Source organism: Mobula hypostoma, chromosome 12, assembly GCF_963921235.1.
Source record: "Mobula hypostoma chromosome 12, sMobHyp1.1, whole genome shotgun sequence".
NCBI classification, from domain to species: domain Eukaryota; kingdom Metazoa; phylum Chordata; class Chondrichthyes; order Myliobatiformes; family Myliobatidae; genus Mobula; species Mobula hypostoma.
In genome coordinates, this window is record NC_086108.1 from 14,644,049 (window position 1) to 14,670,877 (window position 26,829).

Sequence of the window (26,829 nt, forward strand, 5' to 3'; positions counted from 1 at the left end):
AAAAAAGAAGCAAATGGAAGGTGAAGAGAATGAAAAAGTAGGGGAGAAAGGAGTGGTAGTGTCGAGGGTAATTAGGAGGGCAAATTGCTGGCACAAAGTCTCACTGGCAGAAAAGATTCAGGAAAATGCCTAGCACTTTGAGCAAGAGGGAAAAGTGCAAAGGAACTTGGGAATCCTCGTGCAGAATTCCCTAAAGGTTAACATGTAGGTTGAGTGGTGTTAAGGAAGGCAAATGCAGTATTAACTACAAGACCAGGGGTCGGCAACCTTTTTGCCTCTGCGGGCTGGATCACGTATTACTAAGCGGACAGTGGGCCAGATAAATGCCATAAAAAAACTTGAAATATGGGAATTATCCATTCAAATACATCTAGTTATGTTTTGCCTCAAATTAATGAATAACACTTGCTAGAAAATCATTTGTGCTTAACCAAAGATGCCAATTAGTAATCAAAGAACTCAATTTAGTTCTTCTGTCCCACCATTGCCGGTGCCCCATCAGTTGTGATGTCAATTAGCTTCGACACATTAAGTTTCATTTCTGACATCATTTTCAGCGAAGCTTCAAAAATGTCTGCTCCAGTAACCGTGTCCTTCATAGGAACTAATTGAATAAACTCTTCACAAATGTGAAAAGTTGAGGTTACTCCTGGCACAAACACTGCAAGTTGAGCAGTGTCTCTCAAGTCCACACTCCCATCAAGCGCAATTGGAAAAAAAATGCTATTTGATGCAGGTATCCCTTAAGCAACTTTTAACATCTGCTGACATTTCTTCAACTCGCTGTGTGATCATTCTTGCTGACAGGCTGATAAGTGCAAATAAAGATTTATTTTCAGGACAAACAATATCCACCACTGCCAGTAAACATTCTTTGACAAACTCTCCATTTGTAAAAGGCTTCACCTTTTCTGAGACTTCGTAGCTGGCACGGGTATTTCCTCCATTTTCACTGCTTTTTCGGCACTCAGCATCTATCTTCCTGTGTTTTGCATTCATTGCCATTGGAATTTTTTTCTTTGATTTTATTTCAAAGAGCGAGTTATTCAACAAGTATCATAATACTTGTAAATATCTGGATATTTAGCGTGGATTTCTTGTTAAAACACAATGATGCTGTTTCTGTTTACAAATTTGAACAATCCCATCTGAAAACCTGTGTGTGCACAGAGAGTATCTAATACATATTAATAAGGTAGTCTGCCTTCCTGTCATTTGTATATACCAGTGTTTGGTCTGGAACAAAATGGGACCTGGGGCCAATGTAACAAGACGCCATACATGTCCATCAGTGTGGTGGAGTGAAACACTCAGAATAAGGAAAGATCACTCGTGGGCCAGATAAGCATAGTATCTCAATATTTGCTCGCGGGCCGGTCAAATACCTTCGCGGACCAGAGGTTGCCTACCCCTGTACAAGACCATAAGGTGGTTGATAGTTTTTTGATTCGTCAGGGTATCAAAGGTTATGGGGAGAAGGCAGTGGAATGTGGTTGAGAAGTATAATGAATCAGCCATTATAACCGTATATAACCATATAACAATTACAGCACGGAAACAGGCCATCTTGGCCTTTCTAGTCCATGCCAAACTCTTACTCTCACCTAGTCCCACCGACCTGCACTCAGCCTCCATTCCTTTCCTGTCCATATAGCTGTCCAGTTTAACTTTAAACGACAACATCGAACCTGCCTCAACCACTTCCGCTGGAAGCTCGTTCCACACAGCTACCACTCTCTGAATAAAGAAATTCCCCCTCATGTTACCCCTAAACTTTTACCCTTTAACTCTCAACTCATGTCCTCTTATTTGAATCTCCCCCACTCGCATTGGAAAAAGCCTATCCATGTCAACTCTATCTATCCCTCTCATAATCTTAAGTACCTCTATCAAGTCCCCCCTCAACCTTCTACGTTCCAAAGAATAAAGACCCAACTTGTTCAACCTTTCTCTGTAACTTAATGACATTAATTTACAGTTTCTCTGTAAATTATGGAATGACGGTGCAGACTTGATGAGCCAAATGGACTAATTCTGCTCCTATGTCTTATGGTCTTATGATGGGGCAAGATTCCCTGAAGATGGAAGCAGCAGAAATGAAAAAAGTAGTGAAGGAATGCATATGGGATAGTTCCCTTCATTATCCAAGGCAGAGTATATGAGAACTGGGAGGCTGTAGAACACCTTTATAAAACACTGATTAGAGCAAGAACACAGGAGCAGCAGTAGGCTGGTTGGCCTCTGTATCTGCCCCACCATCTGTCTCAAATCCTTCGTGTCAGATCCTCAGAGTCCTCATTCTCACCGTTATTCAATAAGTTATCTACTTCCACTTCATCTTCACAACTCCCTGGTATGGAGAGTCCCAAGTATTCAGCAGTCACTGTGAGAAGACATTTCAATGTGCCTTAAATGCTCCCCTCTCCAAGCTTTTCACACTAAGGTTTTCCCAGTTAATACTCTACTACTGTGATCATCCCCGTTTTTGCTCCCAGTCTCTATATGGCCTCATTGAAAACTCCCTCTGGGAACATGGATCATAATCTCTGTCCGTGTACCCATTAGAATACAATATGACTGTTCTGTGATCCATGATCCTGGCATCAACACCTTATTCTGGGTTCACATCTACAGCCATATGAGCACCCCAACACTAAGTTTCCACCCACTGTTGCCCTTTCTCCTCACTTCCATAGTCATCTAGTCCATCAGGTGGTACATTAGGAAAGATGCCATTCATCTGGAAAGAATGCAGAGGGATATTGATATTGCCAGGACTCATGGGGTTGAGATATGTACAGAGGTTAAGCAGGCTGAGACTTTGTTTATTGGAGCAAGGGGGAATGAGTGGTAACCTTATAGAGTGTATAAAATCATGAGAGGCATAGATAGGATGAATGGACTCTTGTCTTTTTCTCAGGAAGGTGAATCAAGAACTGGAGAACACAGGTTTTGGTGAGGGGGAGAGATTTACTCAATAACTTGAAGACACAGGTTTTGGTGAGAGGGGAGAGATTTAGTCCAGAACTCGAGGACACAGGCTTAGGTGAGAGGGAGTAGATTTTATAGGAATCTGAGGAGCATCTTTTTCACCCAGAGGATGGTTGGCATCTGGATTGAGCAGCCAGAGGAGGTGGCTGAGGCAGGTCCATTCGCCACATTTAAAATGTACTTGGATAGGTACATGGATAGGAAACATTTAGGGGAACATGGGCCAAATGTGGCCCGATGGAGTTTACGTATGTAGATGTGAATCTTGGTTGGCATGGATCATTGGGCTTGTATCCATGCTGTATGACCCTATGACTCTACCACCAGGAACTGAGTTATCAGCTTTTTGTGTAATTGAGAACTGGCTATTAAAATGTAATCCAATCTGTTCCCAAACTTTATTTGGGTTGTTAAAAAAAGACAAAAATACCAACTATTCCCATTGTGACTGTTATCAATGTCAGTCACACTGTCCAACCAAAGGCTAGTGTTGAGAACATCCCATTGAACCTCTGACCAAAGCTTCCTCACTCACCAAAGCCCACATTCTGAAACAACTACACTTTGAGATCCACAACGAAAATATGCTGGAATTGTTCGTAAATGCAACTAGCAGCGTAGATGAGTGAAAACAAGTGGGTTTGCGTTTTCAAAAAAGCTCTCAAACAGATACCACAGAAGAGATTAGGTCCAAAATTAATGCACTTGGAATTGTGGATAAGGTGATGATATAGAGAGAAGGCTGATTGACAGATAGGAAATAGAGAAAGCGAATAAATGGGTCATTTCCTAAGTGGCAGCAGTGACCACTACAGTAGCAAGAGATCAGTGCTGGGACCCCAATAAAGAAACTTGGACAAAACTGGGTGAGAGGCTGAGTCTTGAGGACGATGCAGAATATTAACAGGTTCATTTGGACAGCATAAGGGAGTGGACAGATACACAGCAAATGTAATGTCAGGTGGATAATTGTGACATTATCCACTTTAGTGGCCACAACAAGAAGGGGAATAGATAAATTGATCTATTATTGTTACATGCCTTGCATGCCATCCATACAGATCATTTCATCATATCAGTCCATCAAGTCAGTACAAGGGAAAACAATAACAAAATGTAGAATAAAGTATTACAGTTACAGAGAATGTGCAGTGCAGGCAGACAAAGCCATATTGAAGTAGATTGTGAGGTCTCGTCCAGCTTATCATACTAGGGAATCATTCAATAGTCTTATATCATCAGGATAGAAACTGTCCTTGACACTGGTAGAGACAGCATGTAGCATAGGAGTTAGCACACTGACTTCACAGCACCAGATCATTGATCAGAGTTCAGTTCCCGCCACTATCTATAAGCAGCTTGTATGTTCTCACTGTGACTGCATAGGTTTCCTCAGGGTGCTCTGGTTTACTCCCACATTTCAAAGACATAAGGATAGGGTTAGTGAGCTGTCAGCATGCTGTGTGGGCACCAGAAACATGACAACACTTCCAGGTTACCACTAGCACAATGGTGTTATGAAAAACAACGCATTTCACTGGATGTTTCGATGTTCTTGTGATAAATAAAGCTAATCTTTAAATCTATATCTTTGGTACATGCTTTCATATCTTCTGCCTGATGGGAGGGGAAGAAAAGAGAATGTCTGGGGTGAATGGTGTCTTTGATTTTGTTGGGCCAGAATTATTATCTGAATGGCATCATATTGCTGAATGGGGGGGTGTAACAAGACCTGGGTGTTCTTATGCATCAACCAGAGAAACATGTATGGCCCCAACCCACCATTTCACATTTAGCCTTCTGCCAAGATTGAGTGGATCTAAAAGTACAAAATACTAATTGAGAATTAGTTAGACTTAATGGATCATTCTGTGCAGTTCTGATCATCACAGTACAGGTAGTGATAGAGAGAATGCAGAAGTTCACCAGGAGGGCAGAGTGATGAGGAATGACTGGATAGGCTTGATTTGTTCTTGCTGTAATGTACGAAGCTGAGAGATGACCGTATGGAGGTTTATAGAACTGAGGACTATAGATTGGATGGATAGAGTCTTGGTCCCAGGGCAGGCGAGTCTAGAACTAGAAGGTGTGCATTTAAAGCGTGAGGAGGAAATTTTAAAGGAGATATTAGCAGTTATCTCTAATAACCCCTAATTAAACCATTTAAAAGACAGCTACTTAGATAGGGACACAGGTTTAATACAGGCAAATGAGATAAGCATAGATGAGCATTCCGGTCAGTAAGACCGAGTTGGAATGAAAGGGACATGTCTCTGTTATATATTTCTAGAATTCTGTATGAAAATTGGAGTTCTCGCTCATCAGGACTGGTGCACTGACCTTCAGTCACTCTAAGTCAGTTAACGATTTTGTGTGTGTGGATAATTCTGCAAGTGCATACGTTCCATGCATTTGTAAGTGTTTTTGCGTCTGTATACATGCAACTACCCAGATAGTAATTGAAATTCTTCGTCTGACCCATTTCCAGAGGCCAGTTTGTGTTGTACGAGACTGAGAATAAAGTTGTTGACCGAGAGTGGAAACGTTATGACTTCCATTATGATAATGTTATCTGGGCCCTGCTGACACTGTTCACTGTCTCCACTGGAGAAGGCTGGCCACAGTGAGTATTTCCATCAATGTTAGCCTTTGAACAGTTATTACCCTCAACCATCAGGCTCTTGAACCAGAGGGGATAACTTCATTCAACTTCACTCGCCCCATCACTGAACTGGACTCACTTTCAAAGACTTTTCATCTCATGTTCTCGATATTTATTGCTTACTTATTTATTATTGTTATTATTATTGTTTTCCCTCTTTCTTTTTGTATTTGCAGTTTGTTTTATGTGCACATTGGTTGTTGTCCACCCTGTAATGTGCATTCTTTCATTCAATCTATATTGTTTCCTGTATTTACTGTGATTGCCCACAAGAAAATGAATCTCAGGGTTGTATATGGTGGCGTATGTGTATTTTGATAATAAATTTACTTTGAACTTTGAACTTTGTTTCCACTATGTGAACATTGTGGCTTCCAAGATTGCTGTATTCATTGTTCAGCATTTCCTTGTGTATGGAGTATGAACAGGTGATATTCTGAGGTGGATGGGAGGGGATCTTATAGAAACATATAAAATTATGAAAGGGATAGGCAAGATAGAGACAGGAAAGTTGTTTCCACTGGTAAGTGAGGCCCAAAATTCAGGGGAATAGATTCAAGACAGCAATAAAGAGAAACTGCTTTTCGCCAAGAGTAATGTATCCATGGAATTCTGTGCCTAGGGAAGCAATATCATAGCAGGGCATTTTGAGGTTATGGGATAAATGCAGGTAGGTGGAGCTGTGACCACAGCTTGATCAGTCATCATCTTATTAAAGATGGAGCAAAATTGATGGTCCAGATGGCCTGCTCTTGCCTCTGTTTTTTACATTCTTATGTTTAAAGGGAATGATTAGGAACTATTTCCTCTGCTGGAAAAGTCTAGAATAGAGGTGCATAAACTAAAAAATTGGGGCTGTGTCCTTCAGGTATGGTATCATGAAGAACTTCTTCACTCACTGAAGACTGCACTGAATGTCAGAGTCATTGAGCACAGAAACGATCCGTTTAGTTCATCACATCCACACTGACCAGTGGTCACACATCAGTATTAATCCCTTTTTCCAGCACTTCTTTCCCTTGGCAATTCAAATGCTTATCTAGACACTTTTTAAATACTGCCAGTGAATCTGCTTCCGCCGCTCTCTCCAACAGTGTGTCAACTCTCTGTGGGTGAAAAAGGTTCCCCTCCGATCCTCTCTAAATCTCTAACCCTTACCCCAAATCTATGGCCCGTGGTTTTATCTGCCTCTGACTTGAGGAAGGCTTTCCCCATCTGTACCCCTGAAAAATCATTTCTTAACTTCCTCCAATCCAGGAAAACAGCTAGCATTTCCTGTCTCTCACAGCATAGAAACAAACCGTTTGACCCACCATGTCTATACAACTATTGATTCCCATATACCCTCTTGAGATCCATATTCCTCTATGCATTGGCAATTCAAGTACTTGCCTCGATGCTTCTTAAATGTTGTGAGTCTTTGCCTCTGCCAACTCTTTGCAAAGTACATTGCGTACTCTCAGATACTCTCTAGCCTTCCCACCTCTAATCTTACCCCACAATTTTCACTACCTATCCTTTCTATCCCCATTATATCCCTGTGTCCTCCACTCCAAGGGAAAAAAAATTCAACCTATGCATGCTTTTCTTGTAACCATACTTTTCAAATCCAGGCACCATCCTGGTGAATTTCCTCTGCATCCTTTCCAGTGCGACTACATCCTTCCTTTATTGTAAGAACCAGAACTCTTGCTGTGGACTTCTAATTTTTTTTAAAGCTGTAACATCATATTAAGATGGTCTTTGCCAAGGGTTCCCAACCTGGGGTTATTGACCCCTCGGTTAGTGGTAAAGCTCCATAGCATAAAAACGGTTGGGAACACCTGATCTATGCCATGGCCAATGAAAACAATCATCTCATTTACATTTTTCACTATCTTATCTAAATGCACTACTACCTTCAAGGACCTCTGGCAGTACCCCAAGATCCCTTTATTCTTCAATTCTTTCTTAGACTCTACCATTCACAGGGTATGTCCTATCCTAATTAGTAGTTCAAAATGCATTGCCTCACATTTATCAAAATTAAACTCCATCTGCCATTTCTCAGTATACTTCACTAACACATGGATATCACTCTGTGAACTAAAAGTACCCTCCACACTGTCAGCAACTCCACCAATCTTTGTGTCACCTACACAAGACTGATCATGCTACTACGTCCATGTCCATGTTGTTGTACATTTCGATATGTGTACATTACAAATAGCAAAAGTCCCAGCACCAATCCCCCAGAAAAACAGTGGTCACAGGCATCCATTGACAGAAACAACACTCTACCATCACTCTCTCTGATTGCCAAGCCAAATTTGGATCAAGTTTCCCAGCTTGTCCTGGATCCGGTGGGCCATAGCCTTTTAGTCTTTGAGGGACCTTGTCGAAGGCCTTACTGAGGTCCATGTAAATCTCAGTTAGCTCACTGCCCTCATCATTGCAATTTGTTGACTCTGACAAAACAACTCATTCAAATTGGTCGGACAGGTTCTGCCCCTAAACTCTCACTGGCTATCTACGAATAGTCCCTGCTTTTCCAAGTAATCATTAATCCCCATTCTGGTTCTCAGACTGGACTTTTGTTCAGGAATGTTTTCAGAATGTGAGGCAGAACGGTGGATTTGGGATACAAGACGCATGATCTAGGTGAATTTTGAATGGAGTGCAGGATCTCAGGACTGACACAAGCTCCTATGTTGTTGTGTCCCTGTCTTCTTGGAGACCACAGAATTACACCCAAGTGGTAATTTCCATTCAGAGGGTGATTGGGATAAACCAAACAGTATAATTATCCCCCCCACCCCGGGGAAGGGATATAGAGAATCAGTAAGTGTGCAGATATCACCCTGAGTAAGAAAGACAGAGCGACACCCAACACAGTACGGGTAGTTCCTGACACATTTACCTAGGACAAAGCAAAACCTACTGATACTTGGGGCTCCCCACATCCGTGTCCGTGGGCTGCCCTGTCAGGGATGTTGCAACCTTATCTTTGAGTTGCATGCACAGTATCCCATTTTAAAAGTCTTTATTAACATGTTGAATTCTTGTGTTCTGTCAGGGTTCTACAGCATTCCGTGGATGTGACTGAGGCTGACCAAGGACCAATCCCAGGGAACAGAATGGAAATGTCCATCTTCTACGTTGTATATTTTGTTGTATTCCCCTTCTTTTTTGTCAATATCTTTGTGGCCTTGATAATCATCACCTTCCAGGAGCAGGGAGACAAGATGCTGGAGGAGAGCAGCCTAGAGAAAAATGAGGTTTCCTTGTCTTGAACTTTCACTCACTCTGCTGCACATCTCACTGTCTTATTCCCTTCATACCTCATCCGCTCTTTACACCACATTCTACCACACCCTCCACAATCCATACTCCCTGGCTTCCTACCTTTTATAATTCACATTCACAGTTCTTAATCCATCAGAATTCTTTTTTTCCTTTCATGACCTGTTTCCTTTCCACTGAGGTGTTTTGCCAGACTGGATCCAAAATTGAGTTGGTGATAGGATGCAGAGGGTACTGGTGTGTAGGTGTGTTTTACTGGGTGGAGGTCTGTAACCTGTGGTATACCACAGGGATCAGTGCTGGGGCCTCAGTTGTTATATGTATGTTCTTTATGATGTATTTATATACAGTGCCTATAAAAATTATTCACTCCCCCCTTGAACGTTTTCATGTTTTATTGTTTTACAACATAGAATCACAGTTGTGAATTTAGTTTGGCTTTTTGACACTGATCAACAGATAAGCTTCTTCCAAGTCAAAGTGAAAACAAATTTCTGCAAGTTGGTCTAAATTTATTGCAATTATTAAATAAACACAAAGTAATTAATTGCATAATTACTCACCCCCTTCAAGTCAGTATTTAGTAGATGCACCTTTGGCAGCAATTACAGCCTTGAGTCTGTGTGGATAGGTCTCTATCAGCTTTACACATCCGGACACAGCAATTTTTCCCATTCTTCTTTACAAAACTGCTCAAGCTCTGTCAGATTGCATGGGGATCATGAGTGAACAACCCTTTTCAAGTCCAGCCACAAGTTCTCAATTGGATTAAAATCTGGACTCTGACTTGGCCACTCCAGGGCATTAACTTTGTTGTCTTTAAGCCATTCCTGTGTAGCTTTGGCTTTATGCCTGGGGTCATTGTCTTGCTGGAAAACAAATCTTCTCCCAAATTGCAGTTCTCTTGCAGACTGCTTCAGGTTTTCCTCCAGGATTTCCCTGTATCTTGCCCTCTACCTTCACAAGCCTTCCAGGGCCTGCTGCAGTGAAACATCCCCACAACAAAAACCAATTTACCCCGGGATCAATAAAGTATGACAACTACTACTACTACTACTACTACAGCATGATGCAGCCGCCACCACCTTATGCCAAATATAGCGTATAGTCTGATGGCCTAAAAGCTCAATTTTTTGGTTTCACCAGACCATAAAACCTTCTTGCAGCTGACTTCAGAGTCTCCCACATGCCTTCTGGCAAACTCTAGCTGAGATTTCATGTGTTTTTTTCAACGGTGGCTTTCTCTTGCCACCTTCCCATAAAGCTGCGATTGGTGAAGCACCCAAGCAACAGTTGTTGTATGCACAGTCTCTCCCATCTCAGCCACTATGATAAACTCCAGAGTCATCATAGTAGCTTCCCTCACTGGTCCCCCTTCTTGTACGGTCACTCAGTTTTTGAGGACTGCCTGCTGTAGACAGATTTACAGCTGGTCCATATTCTTTTGTGATGATTGAATTAACTATACTCCAAGGGATATTCAGTAACTTGGAAATTTTCTTGTATCCATCTCCTGACTTGTTTTTCAATAACCTTCTTGTAGAGTTGCTTGTTCTTTTCTCTTCATGGTGTAGTTTTTGCCAGGATACTGACTCACCAGCTGTTGGACCTTCCAGATACAGGTGTACTTTTACTACAAAAACCTTGACTGCACACAGTTCTGCAAATACAGATCTCCATTTAACTAATCACATGACTTCTTAATCCAATTGGCTGCACCAGGGATGATTTGGTGTGTCATATTAAAGGGGGTGAATACTTATGCAATCAATTATTTGGTGTTTTATATTTGTAATTAATTTAGATCACTTTGTAGAGATTTGTTTTCACTTTGACAGAAGGAAGCTTTTTTCTGTTGATCAGTGTCAAAAAAGCCAAATTAAATCCACTGTGATTCAATGTTGTAAAACAATAAAGCATGAAAACCTGTTGGGGGGGAGGGTGAATACTTTTTATAGGCACTGTATATTGTATATAAGAGTCTTGGATTAGAACATAGGTGTTATGATTAGTAAGTTTTCAGATGACACAACATGGATAGTGGACACAGTTGTCTAAAGATACAGTGGGACACAGACCTGCTGGAAGGAAGTGGTACAGATGAAACTTATCCAAACAGGTGTGAGGTAATGCACTTTGGGAGGCCAAATTCTGGACAACCTATCGAATTAGTTGTGACCTTAGGAAAGGTGATGTAATGAGAGACTTTGGGGTGCAAGTCCATAGCTCCCTGAAAGTAGAGATACAGGCAGATAGGGAGTGAAGAAGGCATTAGGTATGTTTGCCTTCTTTGGCTAATGCATTGAGAATCAGATGTGGGATATCATTTTGCAACTATACAAAACATTGGTTGGACTCCATTTGGATTACACAGTATTATGTACAGTTCTGGTCACCACACTACAGGTAATCTGTGGCAGTAATAAAGAGTCTGCAGAAGAGATTCACTGGGAAGTTGCCTGGAATGGAGGGGTATAATTATAAGGAATGTTTGGATAGGCTGGGGTTGTTCTCAGTAGAACGTAAGAAGCTTATAAAGGTTTATCAGATTATAAAGGGGCATAGATTGGATAGTCATAGTCTTTTTCCCAGGACAGTGGGGTCTAGAAGTAGATGGCACAGGTTTCGGGGTGGTGGGGTTGGGGGCAGGGAACGTAAGTAAAATCCAAAGGGGAAGATTTCACGCTGAGTACTGGTTATCTGGAACAAGTTGCCATAGGAGGTGATAGAAGCAGATTTAATCACAATGTTTAAACTGCATGTGGACAGATAGTTATATTGGAAAGGTATATGCGAGCCCAGTAGAGGCAAATATAGACAGGCATTTTGGCTGGCATTTATGGGATGGAATGTCTGGTGCACAGCTTATGATTCTAAGAACTCAGCTTTCAGCAGATGGTTGCTGCAGTGTACTGAATGGCTTGTTTCCATGATGTCCCATTCTATCCATCTAAAAGCAGAAACTTGCTGGAAATTATCAGTGGGTTTGGCAGCATCTATGGAGGGAGAAACAGAGTTCCCTCCAATAAACTTATCATCAGAATCAGAAACTTTATTCAAATGTTTCACCTGAAACACCTACACCATCCTTTCTCTATAGATGCTTCTTGACCTCCTGAGCACCTCCAGCACTTCTTATAATTTCAGATTTTCACACCGGCATTCTTTTACTTTTCAGTTGCTTCATGTGCTGCTAGATCTCCAATCTCACTTCCTTCAGTAATAAACTATTTGCATGGGCTTCTAAAACTAATGGGCAGTGGTTTAAGGTGAGGCGAAGATTTAAGGGGGAGCTGAGAGGTACTTTTTCCACACAGAGGATGGAGGGTATATGGAATAAATTGCTCAAGGAAGTGGTAGAGGTGGGTACAATAACAATGTCTAAAAGATATGTGGGCAGGTCAATGGATAGGAAAGATTTAAAGGGTTGTGGCCCAAATACAGGCAATTGGGACTATCTCATACAGTCATCATGAATGAGTTGGTTTGTTTCTGTGCTTTATAACTGTGACACTATGACCAATTCCATATTAACTGCATTCTTCAGTCAATGAAAGTCAGAACATTACAGAACATAATACAGGATCAGGCCCCTTTGCAATCCATGTCTTTGCCAGCCATGATTCCAAATGAAACTGCACATCTGCCTGCATGTGCTCCATATCTCTCCATCCCCTGCCTCTTCTAAATTCCTCTTAAACTTTGCTATCGTATGTGCACCTGCCATTTTCGGGCAGCACATTTCCAGGGACCTATTTCCCTGTCCGAAAACTTTCTCTTTGAAGCTTCCTGATGTGGAGGCTGAAGACCTGAAATAAAAAACATAAAATACAGGTTAGGCAGAGAAAGGAGCAGTGAGTTTGACATGTCAAGTGTTTATGGCAATTGCTGTTTCTATTAAGTTGGATTAAAGAGGAATGAAAGCCTGTCATTTTGTGATGGTTTCCATTGGTTCACTGAGCTTGCAAGTAACTCCTTCCTATGCAAACCAGCTACATAGAAGGGATTTACTGAAACCACACCTGGAGTATGGTCTCTAGTTCTAGCCTCCTTAGATATGGAAGCCTTAAGAGACATTGTTCTCAAATCTCACCACAACTCGTGAAACGAGTGAGATGAGTCTGAGTAGAATCAGCTGATACTCACTAGAATCTAGAAGAATGAGAGATGGTTAATGACTACCACCCAGTGGGTCTGACATTCATCATCATGAAGTGCTTTGAGAGACTGATCATAGCAGGCATTAACTCCACCCCATCTCGACCCACTGCAATTCACCTACTACTGAAACAGGATGTCATCTTCCTGTATTTATTTAGAAATACTGCACAGGATCGGGCCCTTTCGGCCCGAAGAGCCTACGCTGTCCAATTATACACATGTGACCAGTTAACCTTCTAACTCCTAAGTCTTCATAATGTGTGAGAAATCCAGAGCGCCCAGAGGAAATCCACATGGTAACGGGAAGAACATACAAACTCCTTACAGGCAACAGCAGCAATTGAACCTAGGTGGCTGGCACTGTAAAGTATTCTGTTAACTGCAATGCCGCTGCAACTCATCTCTGGAGCACCTGGACAGTAAAGACTCCTATGTTAGACTTTGGTTCATGAACCACAAATCTGCCTTCAAGATTATACTTCTAAGCAAACTCAACAATGCACTCTGGAAGTAATTGCCCTGCCTCTGCAACTGGATTTTTGACTTCTCACTAACAAACCATAATTAGTAAGGGTAGGCAGCAGCACCTCCACCACAATTATTCTCAGCACTAGTACCCCAGAAACTGCGTCCTCAGTCCCCAACTTTACAGCCTATGCACTTACGGCTCTGTGGCTAGAGTCTAACTCCATTCCCAAGTTTGCACACTATCTCAAATAATGAGTCAGAGCACAGGAAGGAGATGGAGAGCTTAGTGTCATGATGTCATGACAACAACCTCTCCCTCAGTGTCAGCAAAACAAAAGAGCTGCTCATTGACTTCAGGAATCAAGGTGGTGCACATACTGTGCTCCTCTCTACATCAGTGGTGCTGAGGTCGAGAGGGTTGAAAGTGTCAATTTCCTAGGAGTGAACATCACCAAGAGCCTGTCCTGGTCCAAACATGTAAAAGCCATGGCTAAGAAAGCTCATCAATGCCTCTACTTCCTCAGGAGGCTAAAGAAATTTGGCATGTCCCCGTTGACTCTTGCCAATTTCTATTGTTAAACCTCAGAAAGCATCCTAACTGAGTGCATTGTGGCTTGTTTGTGATGGTAAGAAAGAGCTCAGCACATCATGGAAGCCAGCCTCCCCTCTATGGATATAGTTATTTTTCTCACTGCCCCAGTAAAGCAGCCAGCATAATCAAAGGCCCTATCCACCTAGACTTGCTCTCTTCTCCACTCTCCAATCAAGCAGAAGATACAAAAGCCTGAAAGCACATACCATCAGGCTCAAGGATGGCTTCTACTCCACCTTTGAAAGACAATTGAATGGTTCCCTAGTACAATAAGATAGACTTGGCCTCATAGTCTACCTTGTGCACCTTGCTATCTACCTGCACTGCACTTTCTCTGTAGCTGTTACACTTTATTTTGCATTCTGTTTTTGTTTTACCTTGTACTACCTTAATGCACTGTGTAATGATTTGACCTGTAAGAACAGCAGACAAGACAAGCTTTTCATTGTATCTTGGTACACGTGACAATAATAAACCAATTCCAATTCTCAATAAGCCATTAGAGACTGCAGATGCTGCACAGTGGGTCAGGCAGCATCAATGGATGGAAAGGGATGGTCAGTGGTCTCAATGAAATGTGTAAGGTTGTGAGAATGATTGACATAGTAGATACCAAGAGGCTGTTTTCTTAGGCTGCGAAGAATTACATTAGGGAATGTCATTTTAAGATACTGTAAAGGTAATTGGTGGTGATTGATAATTGGCTTATGGTTGCATGTATCAATGAAAAGCCATCCAGGCATATCATTCCATATATAATTGCATTGAGGTAGTAAAAAGAAACCTCAATGCTGAATATAGTGTTACAATTACAGAGAAAGTGCAGTTTAGGGAGACAAAGTGCCAGGACCATGACAAGTTAATTGAGAGATCAAGAGTCCATCTTTTAGGATAAAAAGAGGTTTGTTCAAGAGTCTTATAACCTTTCCTTGAGCATGGCAATATGTGTTTTCAGGCTTTTGTGTTTTTTGCCCTACCTAGGGGTGAGAAAAGAGAATGTCTGGGGTCCTTGATTATGCTGGCTGTTTTTATAAGGCAGTAGGAAATATAGTTGGTCTCTATAGGTTACACATTTGTTTGATTTGCTGGGCTATATTCACTATTCTGCAGATTTTTGCAAAGTTTGGCTGAGCAGTTGCCAAACCAGGTTGTGATGCATCTGTAGAGGATGATTTCTATAGTGCATCAGTAAAAGTTGGTGAGGCTGAGGGCTTTGTCGAGTCTTGTGAATTGTTGGAATTCTGTACCTCAGATGGTGTGCGTGCCAGTTCTTTCGTATATTCAAACACCTCACATATTTGATCTCTGAATGCTAAGGGAACCCAAAGACAATGAAACAGGGCAGAAAAAACGACTGTTTAGAAGTTGCGCTGTGATCATCTAAAATGTTGGGCAGGTTTCAGAGGCCAAAAATACAGGTTTTGACTCCTCTTAAAGCCAACTGATTTCAGTTTTCACTTTTGATGTACCCATACTTTTCTCGCCATAATCTCTTCACATCAAGCTTTCCACTGCAGATTTCAGACTTGCTTCATGATTCACAATTCTCACTCAAGCTGCACGTGCTCAATGCCACCTTAAAGGGACAGGGAAACTAAGCAGCAGATTTAAAGGCTGTAATGTAATCATTCAGTGGCTTCTTCCAGATTGCTGTTTCTCCCACACCCTACCAGCCAACCCCCCAAACAGCGCTGCCATCATTCACAATCTTTCCCACAAGGGTTCTGCATCAATAGTGACCTTTTCGTCTCTATGTGGACTAAGGTCATTCTCATTTAGTCACCAGTTTCCTGCCTCTGGCTATCCAGACATCACCAATCCCTGTTCGTTGGTTCTGTCCCCTTCTGTTGTCCATTAGTGCAGTCATCCATCTCAACTCCCACCTCTCACTGCCTACTGTTACACCAGTCACATTAAATTAGAACACAGAACAGTACAGCACAGCTAGAGGCTCTTCAACCCATTTTGCCTGTGCTGTCCATGGTCTTGAATTAAAACTCCATCCTGCACATTCATGTGTGTCTCAACAGCCTCGCATTTGCTTCCATCACTTTTCGTGGTTTTTATTAACGACCTGGATGTGGGGGTAGAAGGGTGGGTTGGCAAGCTTGCAGATGACACAAAGGTTGGTTGTGTTGTTGATAGTGTAGAGGATTGTCGAAGATTGCAGAGAGACATTGATAGGATGCAGAAGTGGGCTGAGAAGTGGCAGATGGAGTTTAACCCGGAGAAGTGTGAGGTGACACACTTTGGAAGGACAAACTCCAAGGCAGAGTACAAAGTAAATGGCAGGATACTTGGTAGTGTGGAGGAGCAGAGGGATCTGGGGGTACATGTCCACAGATCCCTGAAAGTTGCCTCACAGGTAGATAGGGTAGTTAAGAAAGCTTTTAGAGTGTTAGCCCTCATAAGTCGGGGGATAGAGTTTAAGAGTCACGAGGTAATGATGCAGCTCTATAAAACTCTGGTGAGGTCACACTTGGAGTACTGTGTCCAGTTCTGGTCGCCTCACTATAGGAAGTATGTGGAAGCATTGGAAAGGGTACAGAGGAGATTTACCAGGATGCTGCCTGGTTTAGAGAGTATGCATTATGGTCAGAGATTAAGGGAGCTAGGGCTTTACTGTTTGGAGAGAAGGAGGATGAGAGGAGACATGATAGAGATGTACAAGATATTAAGAGGAATAGATAGAGTGGACAGCCAGCACTTCTTCCTCAGGGCAGCACTGCTCAGTACAAGAGGACATGGCTTTAAGGTAAGGGGTGGGATGTTCAAGGGGGATATTAGAGGAAGGTTTTTTACTCAGAGAGTGGTTGGTGCGTGGAATGCACTGCTTGAGAGTGGTGGAGGCAGATACACTAGTGAAATTTAAGAGACTACTAGACAGGTATATGGAGGAATTTAAGGTGGGGGGTTATATGGGAGGCAGGGTTTAAGGATCGGCACAACATTGTGGGCTGAAGGGCCTGTACTGTGCAGTACTATTATATGTTCTATGTTCTATATGTTTTATCACCACCCCTGGCAGCCCATTACCAGCACCCTGCGCTCTCTTTGCTTTATAAAAAGAAACTTTGCCCAGCACATTTCCCTTTAACTTGTCCCCTCTTACCATAATCAATGCCACTTGGTATTTGACATTTCCACTCCTGAAAGAAGGATTCTGACCCTGCCTATATGTTTTCTGTAATTTTATAAGCTTCTATCAGGTATCTGATGTTCCAGAAAAAAAAGTCCAAGTTTGTCCAAAATTTTTAATAGCACATGCCCTCTAATCCAAGTAGCATCCTGGTGAATCTCTTTTGCACCCCCTCCAAAGCTTCCACATACTTCCTCTAATGCGACAACTTGAATTCCACAAAATGCTCCAAGAGTGGCCTAACCAAAGTTTTATGTTTTGACATCTCTTCATCCAATTATTTCAACCTTTACCTATAGTTACTCTAACTCCCCTCTTGCTCCATATCACCACTCAAGGTTTTCCTCCAATCTGGTCCTGTATTTTATTCCACCCTCGGGAAACCCCCAACCTCCTGTGTTGACCATTCACACAGCATTCCCAACTTGACACCGCATCTTCTCTCACTGGGTCCACTCCTGACACAAAGTGATCTCCACAACATTATTGCATGGAGTAAATAAGCCCAGAGCAGCAAGGTAATAACGCAGTGTAGGGTTGTCTGTTGTAATTCTAGTCCAGAAGTCATCTTGTATGTGTGTTTTCTCCCCAGAGAGCCTGTATCGATTTTGCCATCAGTGCCAAGCCCTTGACGAGGTACATGCCACAGAACCGACAGACATTCCAGTACAGAGTCTGGCACTTTGTGGTGTCACCCTCCTTCGAGTACACCATACTGACCATGATAGCGCTCAACACTGTAGTTCTCATGATGAAGGTAAGCATGGCTGCGAGCCATAAATTCAAAGCCTGCCATGACGTGGAATGCTGAGTAATGTTGTACTCCTCACGCGAGAGACATAAGAGATTCTGTAGATGTTGGAGATCTTGAGCAACACACACAAAATGCTCGAGGAACTCAGCAGGCCAGTTGACTGTTTATTCCCCTCCCTAGATGCTGCCTGACCTACTGAGCCCCACCATCCAGTATTTTGTATGTATTCCTCACATTACATTTGCATCACCCCCGAGCTATCTGTAAGAGGTGTTTGAGTAATAGGAAAGGTTTGGTGGGATCTGGGCCAAATGAAGGCAAATGAGACTAGCTTAGGTTGGCTTCTTGGTGGGCATGGATGACTTGGGCTGAAAGTCCTGTTTTTGTGCCATCATAATTTATGACTCTAAGTCTCTGCTCCTACAGTTCTTGTCTATTTTTCCACCCCCACTTTTGATTGCCTCATGTTTGATAGGTATGACTTTAGCTGCCAGAGATCCTCATTGTGAAATTTCACACTTAGCCAGATTTCATAAATTTCTCTCTGACCCCCGCATTCCTTTTTTCAACTTAAACCCTATTCTTTAGCAGAAGCTTTGGTTGTCCGGCCAATTACCATTAAAATGATAGAGTTGCAGACTAGCCCGAGTAACTTCCTCTAAAATGGAGTCCTACTGAGTTGTGTAATTCTAACATTAGGTTATCACACGTAGTTAGATAAGCAACGCAGGACAAATGAGAGTAAATCTATCATTCTTCAAGACCACGTTACATCTGCAACGTTGGGTGATGTTATGCTCCACAGTGTTGCTCTCTATGCAATGAGACAATGTTGATATTTCCTGTACATGGATACTACTGATGAACACAATTCCAACATTGGAAAAGGTCTTGTGGGTAATATTCCTAACAAGTATTTTACTCCTGTTTTCACACAAGAGAGGGATCATGTTAATGTTATTGTTAATGTGGTTGTATAAAATATCAAATGTGATGATCATTGTAAAAGGAAAACCAATATTGATTTGGCATTAATAGATTATCAAACCCAAACTGACCATAATGTCAGGTTGTTGAAGGAAGGGAAGAAATTGCAGGATCACATTCTGTTGGGTAACATCCCTGTTAGTCTTGCTCCATTTGGTAAAAATTTACATGTGGTGAATCCCAGGAGTGTTTGGTGATACTGACTTTCATTGGATTTGCTTTAGAATACTAGCCATGGGTGATACTCAGTGGCTAAGGCAGCATCTGAAGAGAACAGAGTTAATGTTTCAGAACTGATCAATGCTAAGTAGTGTTTGGTAATATTGGCTGGACTGGAACTACAGTTCCAACTGTAGATCACCCTGCTGATCTGTTGGCATAGAGTCGCACAGTCAAAGAGCAGAAGAAGAGGCCCTTTGGTCCAGCATGCCCACGTCGTCTGTTGTACTTATCAATACTACTCTCATTCACTTTCACTAGATCCATAGCCTTCTATTCCTTGGCAATTCAAATATTTGGCTAGATGCTTCTTAAATGTTGTGAGAATATCTCTTTCCGCCGCCCCTTCAGGCAGTAATTCCTGACTCAAGCTCCTTCTGAGTGAAAGAATTCTCACATAACCTCTTTAATTCTCCTGCCTGTCACCTTAAATCTGTGTATATCCTCTTGTCTTAGACACCTATACTATGGGGAAAACCATTTTGACTATAGTCTTGAATAAAGACCACCAGCTCCACCTACAGAACAGTCTGATGATCTGCTGATAACTCATCACTTTCACTATTTATCAGAGATATTGTGAACATCTAAGTAATTAAAATTTTTTAAATGATCAATTTATTTAGAAATACATGAATGCTGTCAATTAGCTAATAGATAATTGCACTTTGAAATATATAACTTGCCTCACTTGGATTAATATGGCTGTGTGACTTGCGGCTAGTGTAACACTGAGGTGTATGTTGCTGTGTTGCTTGTGGAACATGGGTGAGGCCATGGCCATTCCAGAGGGAGAGTAGGAGGGGGGTGGTCAGAAGCACACGCACCTGGCCTATACTGCGCAATATGGGATAACACATAGTTAACACTTCAGTGAAGAGTACCATCCTTCTAGACTGTTTTTTACAGCAGCAACACTGGGTGTTTCTGGGGTACACAGCACTACTTCCCATGCCACTGGATAATGCTGGGTTACTTCCTGTAGAATGGACTGCTACTGATTAACACTGGCTGTACTTGACCTTCTATTAAGTAATTAAACCACGCAGGTTGTTGAAGTGAGCACTCAGAGAACAGTGGCCATAACTATGTACGATTCATACGTAAAGGATTAAGATCTGTCCTTAACTTGGGGAAGCCATCCCCCAATTCCCCCTAAGTTGGGGGAAGGATGAGTTCAATAGCATAAACCATTTTGAAGCATGTCAGTACTAAGAAGGTGGAGATGTCAGATATCTTGGAATGCATAAAGGAATGCTTAATATCCCCAGGGTTGGATGAGATCTATTCCAGAAAGTTGTGAAAAGTGAGGAAGGAAATTGCTGGAGCTATGCAGAGATTCTTGCATCTTCGTTAACCACAGGTGAGGTCCCAAAAGACTGGAGAACACTAATGTTGTTCCTTTATTAAAGGAGGGCACCAGGAATAGACCATGTAACTACAAGCTGGTAAGTCTTGTCAGTAGTAAGAAAATTGTTAGGGAAAATTCTGAGAGATAGGATTATGTATATGTTGTAAGGGAGGGATTCAGTATGGCTGTGAGGGATGTCCTGTCTCACTAATTTAATTGAGGTTTTCGAGGGCATAACAAAGGAGATCGATCAGGACAAGGTGGTAGACAATGTCTATGAGGACCTCAGTAAAGCAGTTCCAACATGGCAGGCTGATCCAGAACATTAGGACACATGGGATATAAGGTGGGCTGGCTGATGGATCCAAAATTCACTTGGTCATAAGATTATTAAGATGTAGGAGCAGAATTATGCCATTTGACCCATCAGAACTGCTCTGCCATCCCTTCATAGTTGATTTATTATCCCTCTCAACCCCATTCTCCTGCCCTCTCCCTGTATCCTATGACACCCTTTCTAATTAAGAAACTAGCAACTTCAGCTTTAAATATACCAAATAACTTGGGCTCCACGGCAGCCTGTGGCATTGAACTCCATTGATCCGCTACCCTCTGGCTAAGGAAATTTCGCCTCATCTCTGTTCTAAAGAAGTGTCCTTCTGTCCTCAAACTGTCCTTTGGCCCTAGACTCCCCCTCTATAGGAAACATCCACTCCATGTCCACTCTATCTAGGCCATTCAATATTTGGTAGGTTTCAATAAGATCCTACTTCATTCTTTGAAACTCCAGCAAGCATAGGCCCAGAGCCATCAATAGGAGACAGTGGGTTGTGGTGGATGATGTTTCTTTGATTGGAAGTTTGGGTCTAGAGGTGTGCCATGGAGATTTGAGTAGGGATATTTGCTGTCTGTGATATATATTAATGACAAAAATGTGAAGTACGATTAGAAAGTTTACAGATGACACAAAGAAAGTGGATAGTACAATGCTGGAAAGTGTATGGTCATGCACTTCCTCATAAGGGTTACCGTATGAGGAATGTCTGGCAGCTCTGGGCTGTATTCCCTGGAGTTCAGGAGAATGAGGGGGGATCTCATAGAAACATTCCGAATGTTAAAAGGCCCAAACAGATTAGATATGGCAAAGTTATTTCCCATGGTAGGGGAGTCTAGGACAAGAGGGCACGACTTCAGGATTGAAGGACGTCCTTTTAGAACTGAGATGTGGAGAAATTACTTTAGTCAGAGGGTGGTAAATCTGTGGAAATTGCCATGAGCAGCTGTGGAGGCCAAGTCATTGGGTGTTTTTAAGGCAGAGATAGCTAGGTTCTTGAGTAGCCAGGGCATCAAAGGGTATGGGGAGAAGGCAGGGGAGTGGAGATGACTGGGGCCTACTTCTGCTCCTATATTTTTTGGTCTTATGGTCTTACAATAGTGTTGTGGATAGTGATGAAGGCTGTCTAAAGGAAGATGTGGAACAGAGCTAAACTGTATGAAATCTTGGACCTCCCTCAATGGCTCAATGGCAGATGGAATTTAATCCCAACATGTACAAGGTAATGCATTTTGGGAAGTCAAATAGGGGTAAGACAAAGATAGTAAATAGTAGATCAACTGCCCATGAAGTGTGGATATGCAAAGCTATGTAGTGAGTTTGTCATCTTTTCAAAAATCACCTGAGACAGAGCCTTTCTTCAGGACTTTTAATGAGATCTTGCTTGTGAAACTGCAGACAGTTAAGTAAAATACGTATTTAACTCAATACAGAATCGCCGCATGTCTGAATATACTAATATTGCTGATTATTCTTGCAATCAATACACACACACAACACTCCATAACTATGCTGTGTAACCAAGAATGTATTTGTGGTGTGATAGTATCTTAAAAACAATAAGCAATGAACATAATACTTCCTTCAAAATATATCTACTAAATGTTTGCTGATATTAACAAAACTTAAGACACAGATATTGCTGTTTCAGGGGCAAATAAAGAGTGGATGGAGATGGATGTCTTTCCACCGTGTGCTTCAAGTTCATGCTTACGTACAGGAGGTGATGTTCATATAAAATGAACTGCACCTCCAGAGGCCAGAATGCTCCTTGCCTGCAATCCATAGGATGTCAACTTAACTATTGAAACTAAAAGTCAAATGATTGTCTCATTAAGTCTTTGGCAAAAGAAGGACAGTCCCAGAGGCTCAGCTTGAAACTGTTGTCCATGATGACATACTTGCTCACAGTAATGTCTAGTGGAAAGAGAAGAGAGATCTGGTTTGGGAGTTAAGTTTTGCCTTGCCTAAGATGAATCCAATTTTGCAATACCCAGCACCATCTGTGGCCTTCAGGTACCTCTGTGCTTCAGTTCCAATTTCCTTCTCTCCCTCAATGGCTGCCCTCTTAAGGTCATAAATTGCCACAGCTGATGAGGGACATTTACCAATTACATAAACTCTCATATGGTACTCCAGAATCTCATCCTGTTAGTGATCACGAAACCACAAGAATCTGAGATACTCTTGATGATCCTATCTCACTAAGAAGCAGAGGACCTTTTGTTTAACGACTGCCGTCACCGCAAAGGACTCAATTCTAAAGTGCATGAGTACCCCAAGCAGGCTGTTGTTGAGGTCTGGACCCTGCAAAAGCTCTTTGTTCAGTGATATGCCTTTGAACTATGCACATGTATCAAAGACAATTTGTATTTGTGCATGTTTCTGGGGGTAGTAAACACCAAAGTTGCACACATACCGGTTTTCTTTGTTGGGATCTGGTGGAGGCACTAATTGTTCCTGAAGAGTCTCTGCATGAACTCCACATAATGATCTTTCATTTCTGGTTTCCTTCCCAATGACCAACTGAGGGACATGAGTTGACTGAGAGCCTGCTATCTGTTATTTGGTAGGAGTTGTTGTGGAGAGCAGAAAGGAAGCGAAGCTACCCAACTGTTTGACTTGTCTTTGCTCAATTCTTTGTTCATGATTCAAAAGAAGATTTCATCTTCAATGAAAGGTGCCAGCACATCGTCACCTTCAAAGCGACAGAAGACCAGCTTGCCTAAACCTGGTTGAGCAGAGGTAAGTACGTCAGGGTGCTTGGTTTGCTGACCTACGCTCTTCTCTTCCTTACAGATTCTACTCTCACAGGGTCTGAAATGACTTGGGTGCCCATTCTCCAGGACGTTAAATGTGCTGACAATGTAGACTTCACCTACTATGACCCAATCCAGGTCCAGCCATTGGGCATGAGGTGCATCGTGCAGATCGTGGTGCAGTTCAGTTACCTTCTGTGAATGGATGGTGTCTGTACCAAGCAACAGGAGACTCTCAACAAAAGAGTCAAGTAGGGGAATCTTGTCAGCTACATGCTTTGGATGAGAATGACCACATGCAGCTTCAGAAATTGGGACTTCGCCCCTGTGGTTGGGAATATGGTCACTCTCTATGAGAGTTGGTAAGAGTAAGTGACAAATCCACTGGCTTTTCTTCCAGCAGTTTCTGATGTTCCAAAACATGTCTTTAGCTTGCCTGGGGAAACAGAACTTTGAATACAAATCTCAATTTTGCCAATGATACATTGGTCTGGTCATTCAATATCACTGATGCCTTTATTTTTTGCTCAGGATGTCCTCTCAGGTAGATGTTGATTAGATATATTTTAGAGCAGGATTTGCCTTGGAACCCTTTCCTGGTACCTCTGTGCATGAGGAAGTAGCTACATCTGATGGATGTTCAGCAGGCTCCCTGTTGTGCTGGAACTAGTAGCAGCCCAAGGTGCTAGCCCTGAATGAAATGCTAATATGTGCTGGTCGCTATTGAACTCAGTGCAGTGTGTGATAGCTTCACAGTCTTTTGCTTAGTACATTGAAATATATTGACTGCTCCTTTTGAAAGCGTCTTCAGAACGCTAGCGGTTTCTGTCTAAGTCCTCTGCATTTCCTTAATGGGTGAGATTTCTTACGGACTGGGCATTGTCTATTGGGGTTGTTGATGGAGTTTGTACTTCAGTTTTGTTGACTATTATAGGGATACTGGTTTCTCATGCTTCTGCTAGAGACCTTTCTTTGAATGACGTGTTACCGGAATTTGAGAGCTAAAACTAGGGTTACTTCACATTTCTGTGTGGTGGCAGACAAATTTCACAAAGAATGAAAATAGCAGATAATTAGATTAGATTATGGGCATGATGCTTTGATATATACTTGAACCATTTAGCTATCCATCATTCCCACAATCCTAATTGAGAAATTGCAGAACCTGGGCCTCTGTACCTCCTTCTGCAATTGGATCCTCAACTTCCTAACCGGAAGACCACAGTCTGTACGGATTGGTGATAACATATCCTCCTCACTGACGATCAACATTGGCACACCTCAGGGATGTGTGCTTTTTTTTTGTAATTTATTTTTTATTGAATTTCATCATCAAACAAACATATCTATAAGATGTATTTCAGATACTGTACATATATATCATATAATCATATTTGTCACAAATCTCCACATAATATTTATCTGAGGTATACACTCATAGAAAGAAGAGGAAAGAAAGAACAATCGAAAGAAGAAAACTACGTAAGGGATGTGTGCTTAGCCCACTGCTCTACTCTCTACATACACATGACTGTGTTGCTAGGCATAGCTCAAATACCAACTACAAATTTACTGATGATACAACCGTTGTTGGTAGAATCTCAGGTGGTGACGAGAGGGTGTCCAGGGGTGAGATATGCCAACTAGTGGAATGGTGCCGCAGCAACAACCTGGCACTCAACGTCAGTAAGATGAAAGAACTGATTGTGGACTTCCAGAAGGGTAAGACGAAGGAACGCAACCAATCCTCATTGAGGGATCAGAAGTGGAGAGAGTGAGCAGCTTCAAGTTCCTAGCTGTCAAGATCTCTGAGGATCTAACCTGGTCCCAACATATTGATGTAGTTATAAAGAAGGCAAGACAGCGGCTATACTTTATTAGGAGTTTGAAGAGATTTGGCATGTCAACAAATACACTCAAAAACTTCTATAGTTGTACTGTTGAGAGCATTCTGACAGGCTGAATCACTGTCTGGTATGGAGGGGCTACTGCACAGGACCGAAAGAAGCTGTAGAAGGTTGTAAATCCAGTCAGCTCCATCTTGGGTACCAGCCTACAAAGTACCCAGAACATCTTGAGGAAGCAGTGTCTCAGAAAGGCAGCGTCCATAGTTAAGGACGTCCAGCACCCAGGGCAAGCCCTTTTCTCATTGTTATCATCAGGTAGGAGATACAGAAGCCTGAAGGCACATACTCAGCGATTCAGGAACAGCTTCTTCCGCTCTGCCGTCCGATTCCTAAATGGACATTGAAGTTTTGGACACTACCTCACTTTTATTTAATATACAGTATTTCTGTTTTTGCACATTTTCAAAAATCTATTCAATATATGTAATTGATTTACTTGTTTATTTATTATTATGTTTTATTTTATTTATTTTTTTTCTCTCTGCTAGATTATGTATTGCATTGAACTGCTGCTGCTAAGTTAACAAATTTCATGTCACATGCCGGTGATAATAAACCTGATTCTGATTCTGATTCCAATTTGTAGTTTGGTATAAAGATTATTTCTCTTACTGTGTCCAAGGAACTCAGCATTTTTTATGGCTTGCAGTTCCAACAACAGACCTGCAAGCTCCTGTAGCTTCTGTGGTTCACTGTGTGAGAGCTTTGGAAAATCATCAAGTCTTCTGAAGAGAGATGCTTCAATTACTTCTGCAGAGCCATAGCATTTGTCCGGCCTCTGCCACAGCATTTGCAAACTCATAGCTGGACTATCAACATGCACTGACATAACCCTTGTTGCAGAGAAGGTTGAGCTTTTCACTAGCTTTGAGACTTAGTCCTTCCACAGCATTGCAAAAGCTTGTCTTCCTGGACAGATAACTGGCAGGCTGGCTGTCAAACACTTTTAGTCCTGCTGTCTAAATCTCGCGAACCAGATGCCAAGCCAAATCTAATGCACCTGCAGCTCCTGAATGAGGGCATTGTGGAGGCTAGTTTGCCCCAGTGTGTATCCTGGGATGAATGGAACTTCAGTCTGTCCATTTCTCTACAGTTAGGGTTGGTATCGGTAGCAACTCTTGTCTGAAGTCTTTGCTGTGTTGAAACTGCAGAAGGGGGTGTTGTGGATCTTTTCTGCTGTAGATCTTGTCTGTCAATATCTGGACTATGTGAAAGGTATGTTG

The 26,829-nt window shown here is 42.0% G+C and overlaps 1 protein-coding gene across 1 annotated transcript in view; it reads left to right on the forward strand.

Annotated features, from left to right (window-relative positions):
* Positions 1-26,829, forward strand: part of LOC134354620 (probable voltage-dependent R-type calcium channel subunit alpha-1E) — a 484,959-nt gene that overhangs the window by 345,612 nt on the left and 112,518 nt on the right. Inside the window, exons 26-28 of the mRNA XM_063063634.1 lie at positions 5,480-5,614; positions 8,709-8,910; positions 17,888-18,052. Of these exons, the coding sequence (XP_062919704.1) occupies positions 5,480-5,614; positions 8,709-8,910; positions 17,888-18,052 (502 nt within the window). The remainder of the gene's footprint in view (positions 1-5,479; positions 5,615-8,708; positions 8,911-17,887; positions 18,053-26,829) is intronic.